Source organism: Scyliorhinus canicula, chromosome 3 (assembly GCF_902713615.1).
Source record: "Scyliorhinus canicula chromosome 3, sScyCan1.1, whole genome shotgun sequence".
NCBI classification, from domain to species: Eukaryota; Metazoa; Chordata; class Chondrichthyes; order Carcharhiniformes; family Scyliorhinidae; genus Scyliorhinus; species Scyliorhinus canicula.
In genome coordinates, this window is record NC_052148.1 from 216,791,351 (window position 1) to 216,812,130 (window position 20,780).

The following is a 20,780-nucleotide window of genomic DNA, read 5'->3' on the forward strand; positions in this document are numbered from 1 at the left end:
TTGGGTTACGGGTATAGGGTGGATACGTGGGTTTGAGTAGGGTGATCATTGCTCGGCACAACATCGAGGGCCAAAGGGCCTGTTCTGTGCTGTACTGTTCTATAATTCTATTCTATAATTCTATAATTCTATAATTCTATAATTCTATAATTCTATAATTCTATAATTCTATAATTCTATAATTCTATAGTGATAGATAAAGAAAGGGTGCTACAAAGGCTGCCACCACTCCAGGTAGATAAGTCGCCTGGCTCGGATGGGATGTATCTTAGATTGCTGAGCGAGGTAAGGGAGGATATTGAGGAGCCGATGACAGAAATTTTCAAGGCCTCTCTGAACACAGGATTAGTCCCGGAGGACTGGAGGATTGCAAATGTGATGCTGTTTTTTAAGAAAGGGGCAAAAGATAAACCAGGAAACTACAGACCTGTCACCTTGACGTCAATAGTTGGAAAACTGATGGAGGCCATAGTACAGGATGAGATAGATATACACTTGGAGAAAAATAAATTAATACTAGCCAGTCAATATGTCTTTGTCAAGGGCAGGTCATGTCTGGCAAATTTAATTGCGTTCTTGGATGAGGTGACACAGGCAATGGATGAGGGTAGTGCCGTGGATGTTGTATATTTGGACTTTCAGAAAGCATTTGATATGGCAGGTTGGTTAACAAATTAAAAATTTTGGGGATTAATGGCTCCTTGGCAGCATGGAATAGAAGTTGGCTATGATATAGGAAACAGAGGGTAGGTATAGATTTCTCAGTCTGGAAATGAGTTGAAAGTGGTGTTCCCCAGGGCTCAGTGTTAGAAACCTTGCTTTTACTGATTTACATAAGTAATTTAGAAGTGCGTGTTGAAAGCAAAATCTCTAAATTTGCAGATGATACGAAGCTAGGGAGAGTAGCGAATTGTGAGGTTGACGCCGAGTGATTTCAGAGAACATTGACATGTTGGGCAAATGGGCAGACGCCTGGCAGATGAACTTCAATGCAGCAAAATGTGAGGTAATGCATTTTGGTAGAAGAAACATGGGGAGACAATATAGGCTCAATGGTCCAACTTTGAGGGGAGTACAGGAGCAGAGGGATCTTGGGGTTCAAGTGAATAATTCTCTGAAGGTGGCCAGGCAGGTTGAAACAGTTGTGAAGAAGGTTTATAGGATCTTTGGGTTTATAAATAGAGACGTAGAGTATAAAAGCAAGGAAGTGATGACACACCTCTACAAATCATTTGTCATAATTCATTTGGAGTATTGTGTTCAGTTTAGGCACCTTATTTAAGGAAGGATGTTAAAATCCTGGGGAGAGTGCAGAGGAAATTTACTGGAATGATACCAGGAATGAGGAATTTTAGATACAGGGAAAGATTGGAGAAATTGGGCTTATTCTCCTTGGAGCAGAGAAGTTTAAGAGGTGACCTTATTGAGGTGTTCAAAATTATGAACAATTTTGACAGGGTAAAGAAATATATTCTGTTTCCACAAGTTGGTGTGGGAGCTATGGAGATAGTGCTGGGAAATGGGACTAGCTAGGTAGCTCTTTTGGGAGCTGGGGAAGAGGTGATGGGCTGAATGACCTCCTGTGCTGTAAATAACAAATTACAAAAGAAATGGAAGAGGGACAGGTTTTGTAAGATTTTCTTGCTTTATCGCTTGTGGCATGGCAATTTAGATTTTTTTTTTCCATTATTCTTTACAAAATCATCAATTTAATTATCATAGGTAAAATCTTGTTAAAAAGCACTTTCACTTGTCAATATTGTTGAACTTATCAAATTTTCCTCACTCACTCATGGAATCATATATCATAGAATTTACAGTGCAGAAGGAGGCCACTCAGCCCATCGAGTCTGCACCGGCTCTTGGAAAGAACACCCTACTTAAGCCCATGCCTCCATCCTATCCCCATAATCCAGTAACCCCATCTAACTTTTTGGACACTAAGTGGCAATTTAGCATGGCAAATCCACCCAACCTGCAGATCTTTGGACCGTGGGAGGAAATATGAGCACCCAGAGGGAATCCACGCAGACACAGGGAGAAAATGCAAACTCCGCACAAACAGTTACCCGAGGCAGGAATTGAACCCGAGTCCCTGGAGCTGAGAGGCAGCAGTGCTAACCACTGTGCCACCCACATTGTACTTCGTCAATAATTATTAATTCTTTCCAATACAGAAATAGAATGTTTACTGGAAGCATTTGTGACGGATATTGTTTAAAATATTTTCAGAACTGTTTCCACATTTGGAAAGGCTGCCTGCAAACCATCACACATTAGTCTGTACAAATCAGCTGGTGATCTCTAAGCACAGAGCTCATCATTACTGATGAAATGAATGAATTGTTTCACTTCACCTTCAAACGATTTGTGTCGAAGTCTTCCTGATAGAATTCAATTAATTTGTAAATGGAGTGACTTTGAGCATTTTCATTCAAACCTCTGTCAAAAAGCATGCAAAACAAATCAACAGTTTTCTTCAGAGATTTACTTCTACTCTGCAATCGTACCAATGTTCTGTCACAAATAAAATTGACAGTCTCTTTCCCTTAAAATATATTTCATTTTCTCTAGTTTTATCCAAAAATAACTTCCTTCGTCAACAAACCCGAATCTAGCCTCCATCCTGGTCTCTGCATCTGCCCCTCACTGCGCCTTACCTCCAGTCAATGCCGCACACAATATCCCAATTCCCGCATACTCCATCCCCACCACCCCCAACAGCACCACCCAGCTCACCATGAAGAAATCAATTCTCGAGTACACCTTGTACACCTTAACCACGTGCGAGAAGAAGAAGTATTTAAACTCCCACGGGTCGGCCATACTCATTCGCTCCATAAACTCTCTCAACTCCTTCGCCATCTTCTTTTTTTTAAAACGCATTTTATTCAAACTTGTATCAAAGTAGGTTACAGCAAATAAACACCCCGGGAAACATTCTTCCCAACAATCAACTATACAGTTTGCACAGATTTTCCTCCTTTTTCACCCCCCCTCCCCATCATCAACCCCCTTCCCCCCTCCTGCGATGAACAGCTCCTTAAACACGATCACAAACATCCCTCACCTTTTCACGAACTCCCCTGCTGAGCCCCTTAACTCATACATTTTCTTCTCTAACTGCAGGAAGTCGTACAGGTCACCCAACCATGCTGCTACCCCCATTGACAATGCCGACCGCCACTCCAGCAAAATTTGTCGCCGTGCAATCAGAGAGGCGAAGGCCATGACATCGGCCTTCCTCCTCTCCATGAGCTCCGGCTTCTCTGAAATCCCAAATATCGCCACCAAAGGGTCCGGGTCCACTCCCTCCTCCACCATCCTGGCTAAGACCGCGAACACTCCTCCCAGAATCTTCCCAATTTTTCACAGCCCCAAAACATGTGCGCATGATTCGCTGACCCCCGCCCACACCTCTCACACTCATTTGCTACCCCCTGAAAGAACCCACTCACCCCGGCTCAAACCCATGATTCTCGCACAGCAGCATTAGCACCGACATCCCTTCCAGCCTAAATGCCTCCTCAGCTGATTCCATATCTTCACCGTGGACTGCACCACTGGGCTCCCTGAATACCTACTCGGAGCCATTGGCAATGCTGCCATCACCATGTCTCTCAAACTAGACTCCTTACAAGATTCGTCCTCCATCCTAACCCTCTCTACCCCTTCTTCCCACCACCGCCACACCTTGTCCACATTCGCCGCCCAATAATAATGAAGCAAGTTTGGCAACGCCAACTCCCCCTGCTGCCTCTGCCTCTGTAGCAGGGTCCTCCCCACCCATACAAAGTCAGAGATGTTTGTGTCCACTTTCCGAAAAAAGGCCTTTGGTATAAAGATCGCGGAGAGCCTGAAATATAAACAAGAGCCTCGGCAGAATATTAATTTTCAACAATTTGGACCCTCCCCGCCAACGTTAAGTGCAGTGTATCCCCCCTCTTAAGATCCTCCCTGGCCTCCTCCACCAGCTTTGTTAAGTTCCACTTATGGAGCCCGTCCATTCCCTTGCTACCTGAATCCCCAAGTACCGAAACCTATCCCTCGCTACCGTAAATGGCATCCCCCCTAAATTAGCCCGCTGTGCCAGCTCATTCACCGGGAATACCTCGCTTTTCCCTACATTCAGCTTGTATCCCGAGAACCCTCCAAACTGCCTCAACTGGCCCAGAAACCGCCCCATACTCTCCAACGGATCCGATGCTCCCCCTGCCCCCTCATTATCTCCTTCCACTCTGCCGGCCCCCTGAGAGCCATCGGCAACGGTCTATGGCCAGCGCAAACAGCAGCGGCGACAGCAGGCACCCCTGCCTCGTACCGCTGTGTAAGTCAAAGTTTCGTGAGCTCATATCATATGTCCTCACCCTCGCTCTTGGCGGCACATACAGCAACCGCACCCATGCCACAAATCTCAGCCCAAACCCAAACCTTCCCAAAACTTCGGACAAGTACCGCCACTCCACCCAATCAAATGCTTTGTCCGCGTCCATGGACACCACCACCTCAGGTACCAGAGCTCTCGATGGATTCATCACCACATTCAACAGCTGCCTTATATTACTCGCGAGCTGCCTGCCCTTCACGAAGCCTGTTTGATCTTCTGCAACCACCCCCGGGGCACAATCCTCCATCCTCCCGCCAACAACTTAGCTAATACTTTCACATCCGTGTTCAATAGTGATATGGGTCTATACGACCCACATTCCACCGGATCCTTCCCTTTTTTGGGATTAGTGTGATTACTGCCTGCTTCATTGTCTCTGGCAACTCCCCCTTCTCCAGTGCTTCATTAACCTCCCCCAACAGATGTGGTGCCAGGTCCGCTGCAAATTCCTTATAAAATTCTGCCGGGTACCCGTCCGGCCCAGGGCCGTCCCCAACTTCATACCCCTGATAATATCCAGCACCTCCCTCAGCCCCAGGGGCTCCTCCAGCGCCTGCCTCTTTGCTTCCTCCACCTGAGGAAATTCCAGCTCATCCAGAAACCACCCCATGTCCCCCTCCTCTCCTCCTGGGTCTGCCGCATAAAATCCCTGGTAATACTCTGTAAATGTCTCATTTATCTTCCCTGGCTCTGACACCACATCCCCAGTCTGGATCTTCAATATTTCCCTGGACGCAGCCTGCCTCCGCAGCTGTTGCGCCAGCATGCCTCCTTCGTCGTCTTCAACCTCCCCATTGACCTGGGGCTGCCAAGGTTCCAGGCCCTCCCGATCTTTCTCCCGAAGGCCTTTCTTCGGAAACTGGAGACGGCGATCTCAGAATTTGCATGGGCGGGGAAGGTGCCGAGGGTAAAGAGGGCCCTGCTACAGAGAGAGAGGCAGAAAGGGAGGTTGGCGCTCCCGAACTTGCTGCACTATTATTGGGCAGTGATCGTGGAGAAGGTGAGGCGATGGTGGAGGGGTGAAGGGTTTGAATGAGTAGTTTGGTTAAGAAGCATGCTGCAAATGTTTTGTTTTCATCTAATATAATGCTACTTTCATAAATAAAAAATATTATTGAAACCATTGTACAATGTAACTGTCCTGGGCTGGATTTTATGCCGAGGGCATGTTCCCTCTGGGGTGAGTTCACCTATGCTTACCCTGCTGTCCCCAGTTCAATTTTTCGGGTGATGATCCTTAAATTAGTATGAGGTGTGATTTCCATCCACCTCCAGGGGAATGCCAATCGGAGGCCAGCAGTCCTGTGCACCAGCAGTGCCAAGAAGTCGTAGTGGTCATTGTTGGCACTGCAGGTAAGGGAAGGCGGTGCTTTTCAGAGACAGACCTGGACATTCAGGTATGCACAGGCTCACGCTGGGGTCGGGTAGGCATGAAACGGGGTAACATTTTCGAAACAACCCTGATTGTGCTAAAAATTACGTTAACAACCAATTTAAGATTATCAGTCGGATTCGCAGTCTGGCTCAATTACTCAAGCTAGAAGCTACATATATTCATTGACAGGGCACTTTCCTTTGCAATTCCTATGCATTGCTCCTTTTTTAAACTAAAGAAAAGCCGGTTCATTCCCTTACTAATTCTTTAGCTGATAAGAGTCAAATTGCTTGGTTTGAATTTGAGCAAAAGGTTGGCTGTTAACTGCCCCCTGATGCATTCTCTGTGGCATCACCTCCACCAATCAAGGTCCAGTTGCAAACCAATCAGCATCCACTTCTCGTGAAGGATAAATTGTTGTTCCCTTTGCGGTTTGGTATTAGGAGTCTCACTACCGGATGTTTCATTCAGTTATCATCTTAGTTGAAGTTAAATGCACTGAAATCAAACCATCAACTCATTAGCATGCCAATAACGGATGTATTTATACTTGCAGTGGTTTGGAAATCTTGTGACCATGGATTGGTGGGATGACTTGTGGCTGAATGAAGGATTTGCCAGTTTCTTTGAGTATATTGGAGTAAATATCACTGAACCTAGTTGGTCCATGGTAAGTCAATATGTCACATAGGGTCTGAAATTACATCATTGATACCAGCATACAAAATGTTTGATCCTTTTCCTTCTATTTAAGTAGAGGTATCATTTCTATATTAATCTGTTGAAAATAAATGGGTTCACAATGAGTTAAGAAATTAGCAGCTCACTGTCCTCCTGAATAGCAAAAGGATTATCAATGGTGACTGGGATGAGGAAATCGGGACAATGGAACAGATTTTTAAAAATGTTTAAAGTTGACAAAGCAATTTGCTTCAAAGGGTGAAGTAATTGATCAGTTGTCCCAAACATATGAAATAATTTAATTTAGTAGCGATGGATGCTGTAATTAAACAACCGTGACTCACTTATCAAATACCATCAACCTAAATTTTAACATTTTACTGAGTGAATGGAACAATACTCAGCTACCACAAATCTGTACACTTAATGAATTAATTAAAATTGGAATTCTTTATTACCTTTCCAGTACGAAAGCAGCTATTGTTGTCCCTTATTTTCTAAATATTTTCTTTCAAGTTTTCTAAGTTAATACACTGATGGCTTTTGTGCATCGCTTAGTCTTCCTGCCTTTTTATACAATTTTATTGTACAACTATCCTTGAATGATTTGGACACTAATACCTCTGATATTATCTTTCACAGTTGGATCAGATTCTCACAGATGATGTTTTGTCTGTGATGGACGATGATGCTTTGTTGTCATCCCATCCAATCATTGTTAATGTAGCAACACCAGCAGAAATTACCTCCGTATTTGATGGCATATCGTATAGTAAGGTAAGAACTGCATTTAGTTATTGTAACTGGGTTATACATTGGACCTTCTTTGGAGCACTGTATGTTGGAGTATTTCTCATCAGCTTGCAATGACTGAACGGGCTGGATTTTCCCAGTCCTGCGAATGGAACATTGTGTGTGTGTGTGTGTGTGTGTGTGTGTGGGGGGGGGGCAATTTCCCAGGACTCCTGCACTGAATTTAATTTAAGCAAGATAAGGAGGTTCACTACATTAAGATTGAAGGCTACAAAGGGAGACGCGTATCCTGCACCCAGTGAACCTCATAACTTCTGCTGTACAGTCATCACCAATGCCCCAGTGGAAGCAGCCAGATTGTTGTTCGTGGCATCACCATGCAATCCATTTCTTCCGGCGCTAAATACTCCTGAACTTCACTTGGTTATCATGAGCCACAGAGATACCACTGAAAAGACAATTGAGAAAGATTTGGATTCTCTGTTCCCTCATAGGCTCCATACATGCCTTCTGGCACAACATGCCAGATGGTCATCCTGACAATCTCCATCAATTGCTCCTATATCTGCCTAATCACAGCACTCCATTGCATTTTGAACTCGTATCCTGCAACCAAACATAGAAAGAGTGTAACACAACTCTCCTACCACTCTGATACTCGTAAGGCAGCATGTGGTTAGCACAGCTGTCTCACAGCACTGGGGACCCAGGCTCAATTCCAGACAGGGTCACTCTCTGTGTGGAATTTGTATGTTCTCCCGTGTCTGCGTGGGTTTCCTCCGGCTGCTCCGGTTTCCTCCCACAGCCTAAAGATGTGCATGTTAGGTGGAGCGGCCATACTAAATTACCCTTAGTGTCTAGGGATGTGCAGGTTAGATTATGGGGTTACAGGGAAAGGGCAGGATAGACGGGGGAATGGGCATGGGAAGAGTGTTCATTTGTAGTGTTGGTGCGGACTCGATGGGCCGAATGGATTCCTTCTGCACTGTAAGGATTCTATGAAGGCGGCATAATTGGAGGCCTACTGCATGCATTCACTCACATTTGGCATTGCACTGAGTACTAATGTTTAGTCATGGTCCTCTGGTATGATGCTACGTTCAGTCTTGATGCACATCAGTCCTTCTTGTGTCTGGTGCATAGTTCATCCACAGAGTTGCACACCAATTGACTGCCACTATACATGTGGGCCTGACATTTTGCCATCATGCATACCACTAACTTTGCCAGCCCTAGCAAGATCATTGAAGCACTTCCACCACTGCACCCACATTCATTCAATAATCCCACGGTTTATCACTTCTTAAGCGCTCATCATGAGTCCAACTGGTGTCTTTCTCATCTAGCACCTGCAAGAGCATTTCCAGGAAGGCATCACTGAAGTGTGAATAATAATAATAATAATCTTTATTGTCACAAGTAGGCTTACATTAACCTGCAATGAAGTTACTGTGACAATCTCCTCGTCGTCACACGCTGCTGCCTGTTCGAGTACACTGAGGGAGAATTCAGAATGTCCAATTCACCGAGCAAGCATATCTTTCGGGACTTGTGGGAGGGACCTGGAAGAAACCCAAGCAGACACATGGAGAACGTGCAGACTCTGCACAGACATTGACCCAAGCCAGGAATCGAACCTGAATCCCTGCCGCTGTGAAGCAACCGTACTAACCACTGTACTACAGTGCAGCCCCACCTTTCCCCACAATGCAACCATCACCCATGCACTTCCTTCGACTATACCCCATCTACAGCTTCCTCTATGTGTACACAGTGTGAAAGATACAAATTTCCCTTTAGAGATGGCATCTTCATGCTCCCACAAGGCATTCATTATTGACATTATTAGTCACCTTCCCCCACAGACCTTTCCTCAATTGGCTGGAATTCAGAAGATCACTGTAGATGCCTTGCCATTTGATCTGGGAAAGATCCCACCAATGGGATCTCAAGCCCGTTGACAAAATCTAGCCCAATAATTCAGAGGGTTGAAATAGTGCTTTGAGGTATTGAGCGCAATTCTCCCAAAAAATTTCAAAATGTAAAGGCCCCTCCACCAAAGCCTCCCTCAACCATGGCAAGGCCACCCCTCCGAAAGTGAGTGAAACTACACTGTGGATTCGCCAAAGGGCCCCTTCAAGCCCCTCCCCCTTTCAACCCCTCTCAGTCTCCCTTTCAGCCCCTGCCCCTTGGCAGTGTCAACCTAGCAGTTCCAGGCTGCCACTGCCAGGGTGCCAGGAGGAAGTGCCAAGTTGCCACTGCCAGGGGACAACAATCAGACAGAGCACCTGATCTGCCCAGGAAAGACTTCAGAACAGAGGAAACCCCAAGCAGAAAAAACCACGGTTAGAAACAGCACCGGCTCTTTCCAGAAAGCACTTCAAAACAAAGAAACAACCTCTGTAGAAAAACTGCAGTTAGAAAAAACACCCGCTCATAAGAGGGAGCACTTTCAGGTTAATGGCCTGTGAAGAGCTATAAAAGCAAACAATGCTAATCGCTCCTTTGACATAGCCTGGGCTTGCCAATCAAGAGGCTTGTAGAAGGCACTGGACATGAAATTCAATGTATACAATGCAGCTAAAGCTTATAGGCTTCCCAGCAAGCCATTGAACAGGTTAAAGTGGAATGAAATTGAATGTGTTTCCAGCACATCAAAGGGAAACATTTTACCTTCATCTGGCAGATCATTAAAATTGACATGCTGGGAGAAAGTTTATTAAAGTTTTCAAGGATACAGAGCGAAGACTTGCCACACGTCCCCCAACCCGGGGAAGACCCCCGACCTGAGCCCCTCCACCCCAGCCCAAGGCACTTCACCCCCTAACTCCCCTGAAGGACCCCCTCAGCACCCTGGAGGTAAGAATACCTATAGGGTATTCATCCCCTTGTTCCCCTCGCTGTCTTGGAAATTGGCCCCTGCTTTTAGGGATTGGTCGTGATTCGCGCCTGCGTAACTTCAGCTGGGGGGTGGCAGGAGCATTCCGGGAGGCCACAATATTCCTCTTCAATCTCGCTGATGAGATTGAAATGGACTCTAATGTTTTCTGATCGGGGCGGAATTCTCCGCCCCCCCCGCAGGGTCGGGGAATCGCCCGGGGCCGGCGTAAATCCCGCCCCCGCCATGGTCGGAATTCTCCGCCACCCAGGAATCGGCGGAAGCGGGAATCGCACCGCGCCGATCGGCATGCCCTGCGGCGATTCTCCAGCCCGCGATGGGCCGAAGTCCCGCCGCTGACAGGCCAATCCCGCCAACGTGGTTTCAGCCACCTCTGGTAGCAGCGGGATTGGCGGGTCCTGGGGGGGGGGGGGGCGCGGGGCGATCGGACCCTGGGGGTGCCCCCACGGTGGCCTGGCCCGCGATCGGGGCCCACCAATCGGCGGGCGGGCCAGTGCCGTGGGGGCACTCCTTTTCTTCCACCGCCGCCACGGCTGCCACCATGGCGGAGGCGGAAGAGACCCCCCCACCGTGCATGCGCCGGTGGTGACGTCAGTGGGCGCTGACGCACCGGCGCATGCGCGAACTGGCGAAGGCCTTTCGGCCAGCCCCGACGCCGGCCGGCGGGCATCAAAGGCCGCACCTTTAGGGGCTAGGCCCGTGCCGGAGTCGTTGGCGCCACTCCGCTAGGCCGGGACTCCCCGCCCCGCCGGGTAGGGGAGAATCCCGGCCCGGGTTCTTGCTGTTTTTGGGCGAGAACCTGGGCCGGGATTCTCCCCTACCCAGCGGGTCGGGGAGTCCCAGCGTAGCAGAGTGGCGCCAACCACTCCGGCGTTGGACCTCCCCAAAGGTGCGAAATTGTCCGCACCTTTAGGGGCTAGGCCCGCGCCGGAGTGGTTGGCGGCACGCCGACTGGCTTCAAAACCGGCGCCAACGGCCTTTGACGCCTGCCAGCCGGCGTCGGGGCTGGCCGAAAGGCCTTCGCCGGTTCGCGCATGCGACAGTGTGTCAGAGGCCCTAACGTCACCACCGGCGCATGTACGGTGGGGGGGTCTCTTCTGCCTCCGCCATGGTGGAGGCCGTGGCGACGATGGAGCAAAAAGAGTGCCCCCCACGGCATGGCCCGCCCGCCGATTGGTGGGGACCGATCGCGGGCCAGGCCATTGTGGGGGCACCTAGGGGGCCAGCTCACGCCGCCAATCCCGTCGCCACCAGAGGTGGTTGAAACCCCATCGGTGGGATTGGCCTGTCAGCGGCGGGACTTCGGCCCATCGTGGGCCGGAGAATCGCCGCGGGGGGCCCGCCGATCGGCGCGGCGCGATTCCCGCTCCCGACGATTCCCGGGTGGCGGAGAATTCCGGCCACGGTGGGGGCGGGATTTGCACCGGCCCTGGGCGATTCCCCGACCCTGCGGGGGTTCGGAGAATTCTGCCCCTGATCTTCCCAGAGGGAGCGGGCCGGGAGACTAACAGCGGGTCTGACGCCTGATGAGAATCCCGTTTTGGGCCTCATTTTTATTTTAAATGTATTTTATTATAGACATGTATCAAAACAGGTTACAACCCATATACACACCCTGGGAAACAAACTTCCCAGCATCAACTACACAGTCTGTACAAATTTTTTCCCCATTTTCACCACACCCCCTCCTCCCCCACCTCCCTCCCCTCCTCTGCAATGAACTACTCCACAAACACGGTCACAAACACCACCCAACCAAGCCGCTACCCCCGGTGGCAATGACGACCGCCACTCTAGTAGAATTTGCCGCCGTGCAATCAGAGGGGCGAAGATCACGACATCGGCATTCCTCCTCTCCATGAGTTCCGGCTTCTCTGAAACTCCAAATATTGCCACCAAAGGTGGTCCACCTCTTCCTCCACTATACTGGCTAAGACCGTGAACACTCCCGGCCAGAATCATCCCAATTTTTTGCAACCCCAAAACTTGTGCGCGCGTGGCCCCCTCTCATACTCATCTGCTATCCCCTGAAAGAACCCTCTCATTCTTGCCCGAGTCATATTCACTCAGTGCACCACTTTAAACTGTATCAGGCTTAACCTTGCATTGGAAGGGGTCCCATTTAACCTACAGAGTCCCTTGCTCCATACCCCCCCAATTGATCTCCCACCCAACTCCCCATCCCATTTCTCCTTCATCTTCACCACCCGCTCGCCTCCCTGCCCCCCCCCCCCCCCCCAGCCACTTGTATATATTCCCAATTCTTCCCCCCCTTCCACATCCGGAAGCAGCAGTCACTCCAGCAGGGTGCATCCCGGTAACCTAGGGAATCCCCTCCTGACGTTTCGCGCAAAGTCTCTAACCTGCAGATACCTGAGCTCACTACCCCTAGGCAGCTCTACCCTCTCCCTAAGCTCCTCGAGACTGATGAACCCTTCCCCCAAATACAGATCCCTCACTTTGGCCAGCCCCACTTCCCTCCACCTCTTGTACACACTATTCATTCTCTCCGGCTCAAACCCATGATTCTTGCACAACGGCGTTAGCACTGACATTCCTTCCACCCGAAAATGCCCCCTCACCTGATTCCATATCTTCACCGTGGGCTACACCACCAGGCTCCCTGAATACCTATTGGCAACACTGCTGTCACCATTGCCCTAAAACTAGACCCCTTACAAGATTCCTCCATCCTAACCCACTCCACCCCTTCTTCTTCGCACCATTGCCGCACTTATCCACATTCCCTGCCCAGTAATAATGAAGCAGGTTAGTAAACACCAACCCCTTCTGCTGCCTCTGTCTCTGCCCCTGTAGCAGGTTCCTCCCAACCCTCGGCACCTTCCCCTCCCAAACAAAGTCCAAAATGATCATGCCCAATTTCTGAAAGAAGGTCTTTTGTATAAAGATCGAGAAAGCCTGAAAAATAAACAAGAACCTCAGCAGACTATTCAGTTTCACTTGGACCCTCCCCGCCAGTGTCAAGTGCAGTGTATCCCACCTCTTAAGATCCTCCGTGGCTTCCTTCACCAGCTTTGTTAAGCTCCACTTATGGAGCTCCGTCCATTCCCTCGCACGCTGAATCCCCAAATACCTAAACCTATCCGTCGCTACCGTAAATGGCATCCCCCCTAAATTTGCCCGCACTCCCAGCTCATTCACTGGGAAAACCTCGCTTTTCCCTACATTCAGTTTATACCCAGAGAACCCTCTAAACCGCCCCACCAGGCCCATAATCCTTCCCATACTCTCCAGCTGATCCAAAACATACAGCAACAGGACATCAGCATCGAGCGACACCCCTCTGTCCCCTCAGAGTCCCCCGCCACTCCTCCAAACCTTTGAGCGCCATCGCCAACAGATCTATGGCCAGCACAAACAATAACAGCGACAGCGGGCACCCTCGAACCCCTGTGTAAATCAAAGCTCCGCGAACTCACATTATTTGTCCTCACACTCACCTGCAACTGCACCCATGCATCAAATCTCGGCCCAAACCCAACCTTCCCAAAATCTCGAACCAGTACTACCACTCCACCTGATCAAATGCCTTCTCTGCATCCATGGACACCACCACCTTCGGTACCAGAGTCCCCGACAGATTACTTCAACATCCGTCTTATATTACTCGTGAGCTGCTTGCCCTTCATGAAGCCTGTTTGATCTTCTGCAACCATCCCCGGGACACAATCCTCCTTCCTCCCCACCAACAGCTTAGCCAATACTTTCATATCCGTGTTCAATAGTGATATGGGCCTATTTTATCCACATTCAGCCAGGTCCTTCCCCTTTTTTGGAATTAGCATCATTACTGCCTGCGCCATCTCTCTGGCAGCTCCCCCTTTAAACGTCCCCAACAGATGTGGTGCAAGGTCCATCACAAATTCCTTACAAAATTCCGCTGGGTACCCATGTGGTCCTGGGGACTTTCCCTACTTCATATCCCTGATACTATCCAACACCTCCCTCAGACTCAGGGGCTCCTCCAATGCCTGTCTCTTTGCTTACTCCACCTGGGGAAACTCCAGCTCATCCAGAAACCACCCCATGTCCCCCTCCTCTCCCCTCGGGTCCATCTCATACAGTCCCTGGTAATACTCTCTAAACGCCTTGTTTATCTTCTCTGACTCCAACAACACATCTCCAGCCCCAAATCGTATCTTCAATATTTCCTTGGACGTGGCTTGCCTCTGCAGATGGTGCGCCAGCGTGGCGCTCGCCTTCTCCCCATACTCGTATTGCACCCCTCTTGCTCTACGCAGTTTCCCGACCGCCCTCCCCGTCGTCAACCTGTCAAATTGCCCCTGCAATGTTTTCCTCCTCGCCATTCCCTCCGCGGTGGGCACCCTTGATTTCTTCTTGTCCACCTCCACTATGTTGCTCACTGGACGGTAAAGTTCTTCCCTTATTTCCTTATCCGCATGAGCCTTAAACAAAATAATTTGCCCCCGGACCACTGCCTTTAGTGCTTTCCAAGAAATGGCCGCCGACACCGCCCCACTTTGATTCAACTCTACATACTCCTTAACGGCGTCCGCACCTTATCACAAAGACCTCCATCCGCCAATAACCCCGAATCAAACCACCATCCCGGCCTCTGCTCTCGTACCGATCTAAACCGAACCTCCAGCCAGTGGGGCACATGGTCTGAAATAATTATCCTTGCATACTCTGCCCCCTCCACCCCAACCAAAATCTCCTGACTCACTACAAAGTAATCAATCCTCAAATACACCTTATAGACGTGTGAGAAGAAGGAATACGCCCTTCCCCTTAGGCTCTGAAAGCGCCATGGATCCACCATACCTGTCCTCTCCATAAACACCCCCAGGTCCCTTGCCATTCATACCCTACCCATCGACCTGGGGCTCGATCTATTCACCCTCGGCTCTAGGTCACAGTTTAAACTTTAAATCTCCTCCCATGATCAACTGGTACGTGGCCAAATCCAGGATCGCTACCAGCAACCACCTCATAAAACCCACATCATCCCAATTTGTGGCATACACATTTACCAACCCCACTGACGCCCCTTCCAATACCCCACTCATAATCACATATCTCCCACCCGCGTCCCTCACCTCACAAATCCCGTTTCTTTACTCATTAAAATCACCGCTCCCCTCAATTTCGAATCAAATCCCAAGTGGAAAACCTACCAGACCCACCCCTTCCTTAACCTAGCCTGGTCCTTCACATGGAGGTGCGTCTCCTGCAGAAAGCCCACCCCCGCTTTCAAGCTCCTGAGGTGTGCGAACACCCACGACCTTTTAACCGGCCCATTCAGTCCCCGGACGTTCCACATCATCAGCCTTACTGGAGGCGTACGCCTCCAATCCCCTCCACCGTCCGGCATCTTCCCCACTTAACCCTGCCTGCCTCCTGAATCCACCCTATACATAGCCCATTCCAGATGGCCCTCTTCTCTGACCCCCCCCACCCATTTTGGGCCTCATGCTCGAATCCCGGCTTGTGCTAACAGTCCTGGTGAATTGGCCTCATTATTATGAAATGCATGAAGACATTTGCATGAATTTCAGTAAAAACTGGACAATCTCAGCAGGTCCGGCAGCATCTTCGGAGAGAGAAGGGAGCTAACGTTTTGAATCTGGTGACTCTTTGTGACAGTTGGAGAGAACTGGAAATGGCGTCAGATTTATACTATTCTGGGGAGGTGTGGAGCAGTGGGGTTGGATATGCCAGCATCAATAGGTGGAGATTGACAAAGATGTCATGGACAGAAAGACAAAAGGAATGTAAAAGGGGTGTTTTAGGCTAAGAAGGGTGCTGATAGTGGCACATAAAGAGATTAGAATGTGTGAAGGGCAGAACAAAGGTGAGTAGTATGCCAATGGGCAACCAGGAACAGGGAACCGATAGCCTAATTGGGGTGGGGGGGAATAGAGAGGGAAAAACACATCAATGGAACAAATTTTAAAAAATTGATAGAAATAAAAATGGGGTGAAGGTGGAGGAGAGAGTTCACTGTCTGAAGTTGTTGAACTCCATGTTAAGTCCAGAAGGCTGTAATGTGTCTGATTGGAAGATGAGGTGCTGGTCCTCCAGTTTGCACTGGGCTTCTTAATTGGAAGACGAGATATCAGTATCCGCAATAATTTTCTTTTATCTTTGTATGAAATTCATATTTTAAAAGGTACATGCTTTCATTTTAATCATGAAGAGGAATTAGTATGTTTCTCAGTTATATTGTACAAAACACTTTCAATGCCACAGTGACCCCTAAAATCTGACACTGTAAGTCGGGGCCACTGTACTTGATAAATATGCATTAGTGAACAATTAAAACTTATCACTCCATATTATTGAATTGCATTGCAGACATCTGTTGGTGGTGAAATGAAAGATATGTTGAATTGACTGTAAACAAAATAATGTTGCAAACAATTCCAACTTACAAATTATAATGTTTGAGTGCAAACAGTGGCCAGTATTACAGTCTTTGTTCTGGAACATTACTAACCTTTATTTAGATCCTATTCATTTACTGGAACATTATGTGTATAACACAGTAAATTGATTGTTCAAATATTTCATTTTGTGTGCCTTTATGACTGTTGTACAGTCTCACAAAAGTGTTATAACTGTAAACAGCAGAGTGCCATAAATTAGTATGAGGCTGATTATATAAATATCATATGCTTGGATACCTTGTGAAAAGTGCACATAATTTAACAATAATGATCCCTACAACCCAGTACTTTGACGTCAAAGCAACAATTTTCTGTCTTCATGCTGCCAGTAGGGAACTTTGCCCGTCAGCAGGGTATTTTAGAAATGTGGTCACACGATGCGTGATATTTCCAGCCATTATTGGGCTAGATTCTCCGATTTGAAGACGAAGTGCTGATGCCAGCGTGGGAACAGTGGCTTTTGACGCCCAAAAAAGGCCCAAAAGCTGCACCGATCCTCCGTCTGGTGGGGGACCAGCAGGCACGCAGCGTAAAGCTCCCGGCTTTACCTGCCGATACAGCCGGAGAATTGCCGATCCATGGCCTGCAGCGGCCGCACCGTGCAACATGGCGCCGGCCACATGCGGACCCAGCCTGCCAAAAACTGCCTCCCTGTAATCAGCCTCGCCATCCCCGGAACACCCCCCACTAGTGCCCCCTGCCCCTGCCAAAGGCCCCCCTGCCTGCGGAATGCCCCCCCCCCCCCCACAATGTGGCAGCGCTGGTCTCAATCCACAGCTACTACGTCAGGTTCATGAAATAAAAGGACAAGTGTTCCACGCCGTCGGGAACTCGGCCCATCGGGTGCTGATCATCGGGGGAGGGCCTCAGGCGATGTCCTGAGGCCATCCCGACGGCGTGCGTACGCTGTTTCCAAGGGGGCAAAGCATTGCAAATGCGCCATCGACCCCAATTTAGGCACAAACGGGGATTCTCTGACCGATCGCCGAATGCGATTTCGGTGTCAGCGCCGAAGAATCCAGCCCATTACCTTTTAGTGGCATTGTAAATCTAGGGAAGTGAATTTGTGGCCCATTCTAGATGACTCCATTCATTATTTCCATTTGTTTCTCTTCCGTTTCACCATTTTTTATTTTCCTCATTTTCAATATATATACAATTGCATTTTAAGTGAAAAGATTTTTTTTTTGCCTTAATAAACACTGATCACAATGCATACATATCCTAATAAATTTCTGTGTTCAAATACTCCGAACTTCCTTCCTGAAAGATCACAGGGATTGCATGCCTAACAGTAGAAGATAAATACAGAAAGGACACTACAGGCTAATGAGTAGTTTTGCTCTTCAGCATCCATTGTATCTAGTAGGCCGCTGCTGAAGGCAACCTCACATGAATTGCCAGAGTCTTGACAAGCCTGTTCTCAAGGCAGCCCAGGAATTGCCCCAGACACGTCCTCTTGGAATATGGAATGTGTGGGGCATTGGATAATGGTCCGAAGGTCTGCCACATGGTCCACCGAACTGAATTGAACTGATCCAATAAATAAAGTACAATCAAGTACAAAAATAAAGAAAACTACAGCACAGTGACAGGCCATTTGGCCCTCCCAGCTTGTGCTGATCATGAAATGAAATGAAATGAAAATCGCTTATTGTCACGAGTAGGCTTCAATGAAGTTACTGTGAAAAGCCCCAAGTCGCCACATTCCGGCGCCTGTACGGGGAGGCTGGTTAGGGCTGGTATGACGCCCTAACTAAAAACAAAACCTTCTGCTCTTTCTTGGTCCGTATCCCTCTATATCCTCCCTATTCATGTACACATCCAGATGTCTCTTAAATTATGTAAATGTGTCTGCTTCCACCACATCCTCTGACAGCGTGTTCCAGGCACCCATCACTCTCTGCATGAAAACCTTACCCCACATATCTCCCTTAAACATTCCCCCCTCACCTGAACCTGTGCCCCCTTGTAATTGACACTTGCACCCTTGGAAAAAGCCTCTCACTATGCCTCTCATACTTTTATAGACCTATATCAGGTCTCCCCTCAGCCTCAGTCTTTCCAGTGAAACAATCCTAATTTGTTCAAACTCTCCTCATAGCCAACACCTTCAAGACCACGCAGCATCCTGGTGAACCTTCTTTGCAATTTCTCCAAAGCTTCCATGTCCTTCTGATAATGTGGTGACCAAAACTGCACGTAATGCTCCAAATGCGGCCTAACCAACGTTTTATATACCTGCAACATGATTTCCCAACTCCTGTACTCAATGCCCCATCTGATGAAGGCAAGCATGCAAGCATGCTATATGCCTTCTTAATAACCTTGGCCACTTGTGTTTCCACTTTTAGGGAACTGTGGACCTGCAAGCCCAGATCCCTCTGTATGTTACTGTTCCTAAGGGTTCTGCCATTTACAATATAATTCATACCTAGATTTGATCCTCCAAAATGTATCACCTCGCATTTGTCTGGATTAAACTCCATCTGCCATTTCTGTGCCCAAGTCTCCAATCTATATATATCCTATTGTATCCTGTGACAATCCTCGGCACCATCAGCAACTCTGCCAATCGTTGTGTCATCCGCAAACTTACTAATAAGACCACCCACATTTTCCTCCAGACCATTTATTTATGCTACAAACAAAAGGGGTCCCAGTACTGATCCTTGCGGAATCTGTATGCCTTACTCAAGTCCATATAAACTACATCCACAGCCCTTCCCTCATCAATTTTCTTTGTCACCTCTCAAAAAACTCAATCACGTTGGTGAGACATGACCTTCTGCATCCAAAACCATACTGCCTGTCAATAACTAGTCCTTTTTCCTCCAAATGCGCACATATCCTGTCCCTCAGTTTCTTTGCCAAAAGCTTCCCCACCACTGATGTCAGGCTCACCAGCCTATAATTTGTTGGACTATATTGGCTTCCTTTCTTAAACAAGGGAATAACAATGGCTATTCTCCAGTCCTCTGGAACCTCGCCTGTGGTCAAATAGAATGTGAAGATATTTGTAAGGCCCAGCTATTTCTCCCCTTGCCACCCTCGGTAACCTGGGACAGATCTCATCTGGCCCCAGGGAACCTGTCTACCTTAATGCAATTTAGGATACTCAACACTTCCTCCTTTGATATATTAACGTTCTCAAAAGCGTTCACACACCTATCCCTGACCTCAACATCTATCATGTCTTTCTTCCTGGTGAATATCGATACAAAGTACTCATTAAGGACTTCACCCATTTCTGTAGTTCCACGCATAACCTCCCTCCATTGTCCTTGAGTGGGCCTACTCTTTCTTTTGCTATCCTCTTGCTCCTAATATAAGCATAAACGCCTTGGGATTCTCCTTCACCATGTTTTTCAAAGACATTTAATGGCCCCTTTTAGCCCTTCGAATTCCATGTTTAAGTTCCTTCCTACTTTCACTGTACTCCTCAAGGACTTTGTCCGTTTTTAGTTGTCTAGATCTGTCATATGCTTTCTTTCTCCTTTTAACTAAGTTTGTAATTTTTCTTATCATCCATGGTTCCCGAATCCTGCCCTTGCTATCCTTCATTTTTGTCAGGACATGCCTGTCTTGCACTTCAATCAACTGGACTTTAAAAGCCTCCGACATATCAGACATGGATTTGCCTTCAATGGCAGCTCTTAATCCATATTCCCCAGTCACTGTCTAATTTGAATGTTATTGGCCCTTGCCCAATTCAGCACTCTCACCCGCGGGCCACTCTTGTCCTTATCCACGACTATTCAAAATCTTATGGAATTATGGTCGCTAAGCCCAAAATGCTCCCCCACTGAAACATCAATCACCTGGCCTGGCTCATTCTCCAAAACCAAGTCTAGTATGGTCCCCTCCCCGGTTGGATTGTCAATATACTGTTTCAAAAATCCCCCCTGGACACATCTAACAAATTGCTCTCCATCCGAGCCCCTGGCTGTAAGGGATTCCCAGAGAATATGAGGGAAGTTAAAGTCACCCATCACAACGACCCTGCTTTTTGTTTCACACATTTTCAGTATCTGACCACACAATTGCTCCTCTGTCTCCTGCGGGCTGTTGGGAGATCTATAGTACACTCCCAACATTGTGATTTCATCCTTCTTATACCTGAGCTCCACCCATAATGCCTCACTACAAGACCCATACAATGTGTTCTTCCTCAACACAGCTGTGATCTGCCCCTAATCAGCAATGCAGCATCCCCACCTTTTTTGTTTCCCCTTCTGTCCCGTCTAAAACAAC

At 48.1% G+C, this 20,780-nt stretch overlaps 1 protein-coding gene across 2 annotated transcripts in view; it reads left to right on the forward strand.

Moving 5' to 3' along the window:
- The window catches only part of LOC119963293 (glutamyl aminopeptidase), a 116,514-nt gene that overhangs the window by 52,321 nt on the left and 43,413 nt on the right, over positions 1-20,780 (forward strand). For both annotated transcript variants that reach the window (XR_005460071.1, XM_038792158.1), the window contains exons 6-7: positions 6,319-6,432; positions 7,086-7,220. Coding sequence is in view for 1 of the 2 variants with exons in the window: in XM_038792158.1 (XP_038648086.1) it covers positions 6,319-6,432; positions 7,086-7,220 (249 nt within the window). In the remaining variant the exon portion in view is untranslated. The remainder of the gene's footprint in view (positions 1-6,318; positions 6,433-7,085; positions 7,221-20,780) is intronic.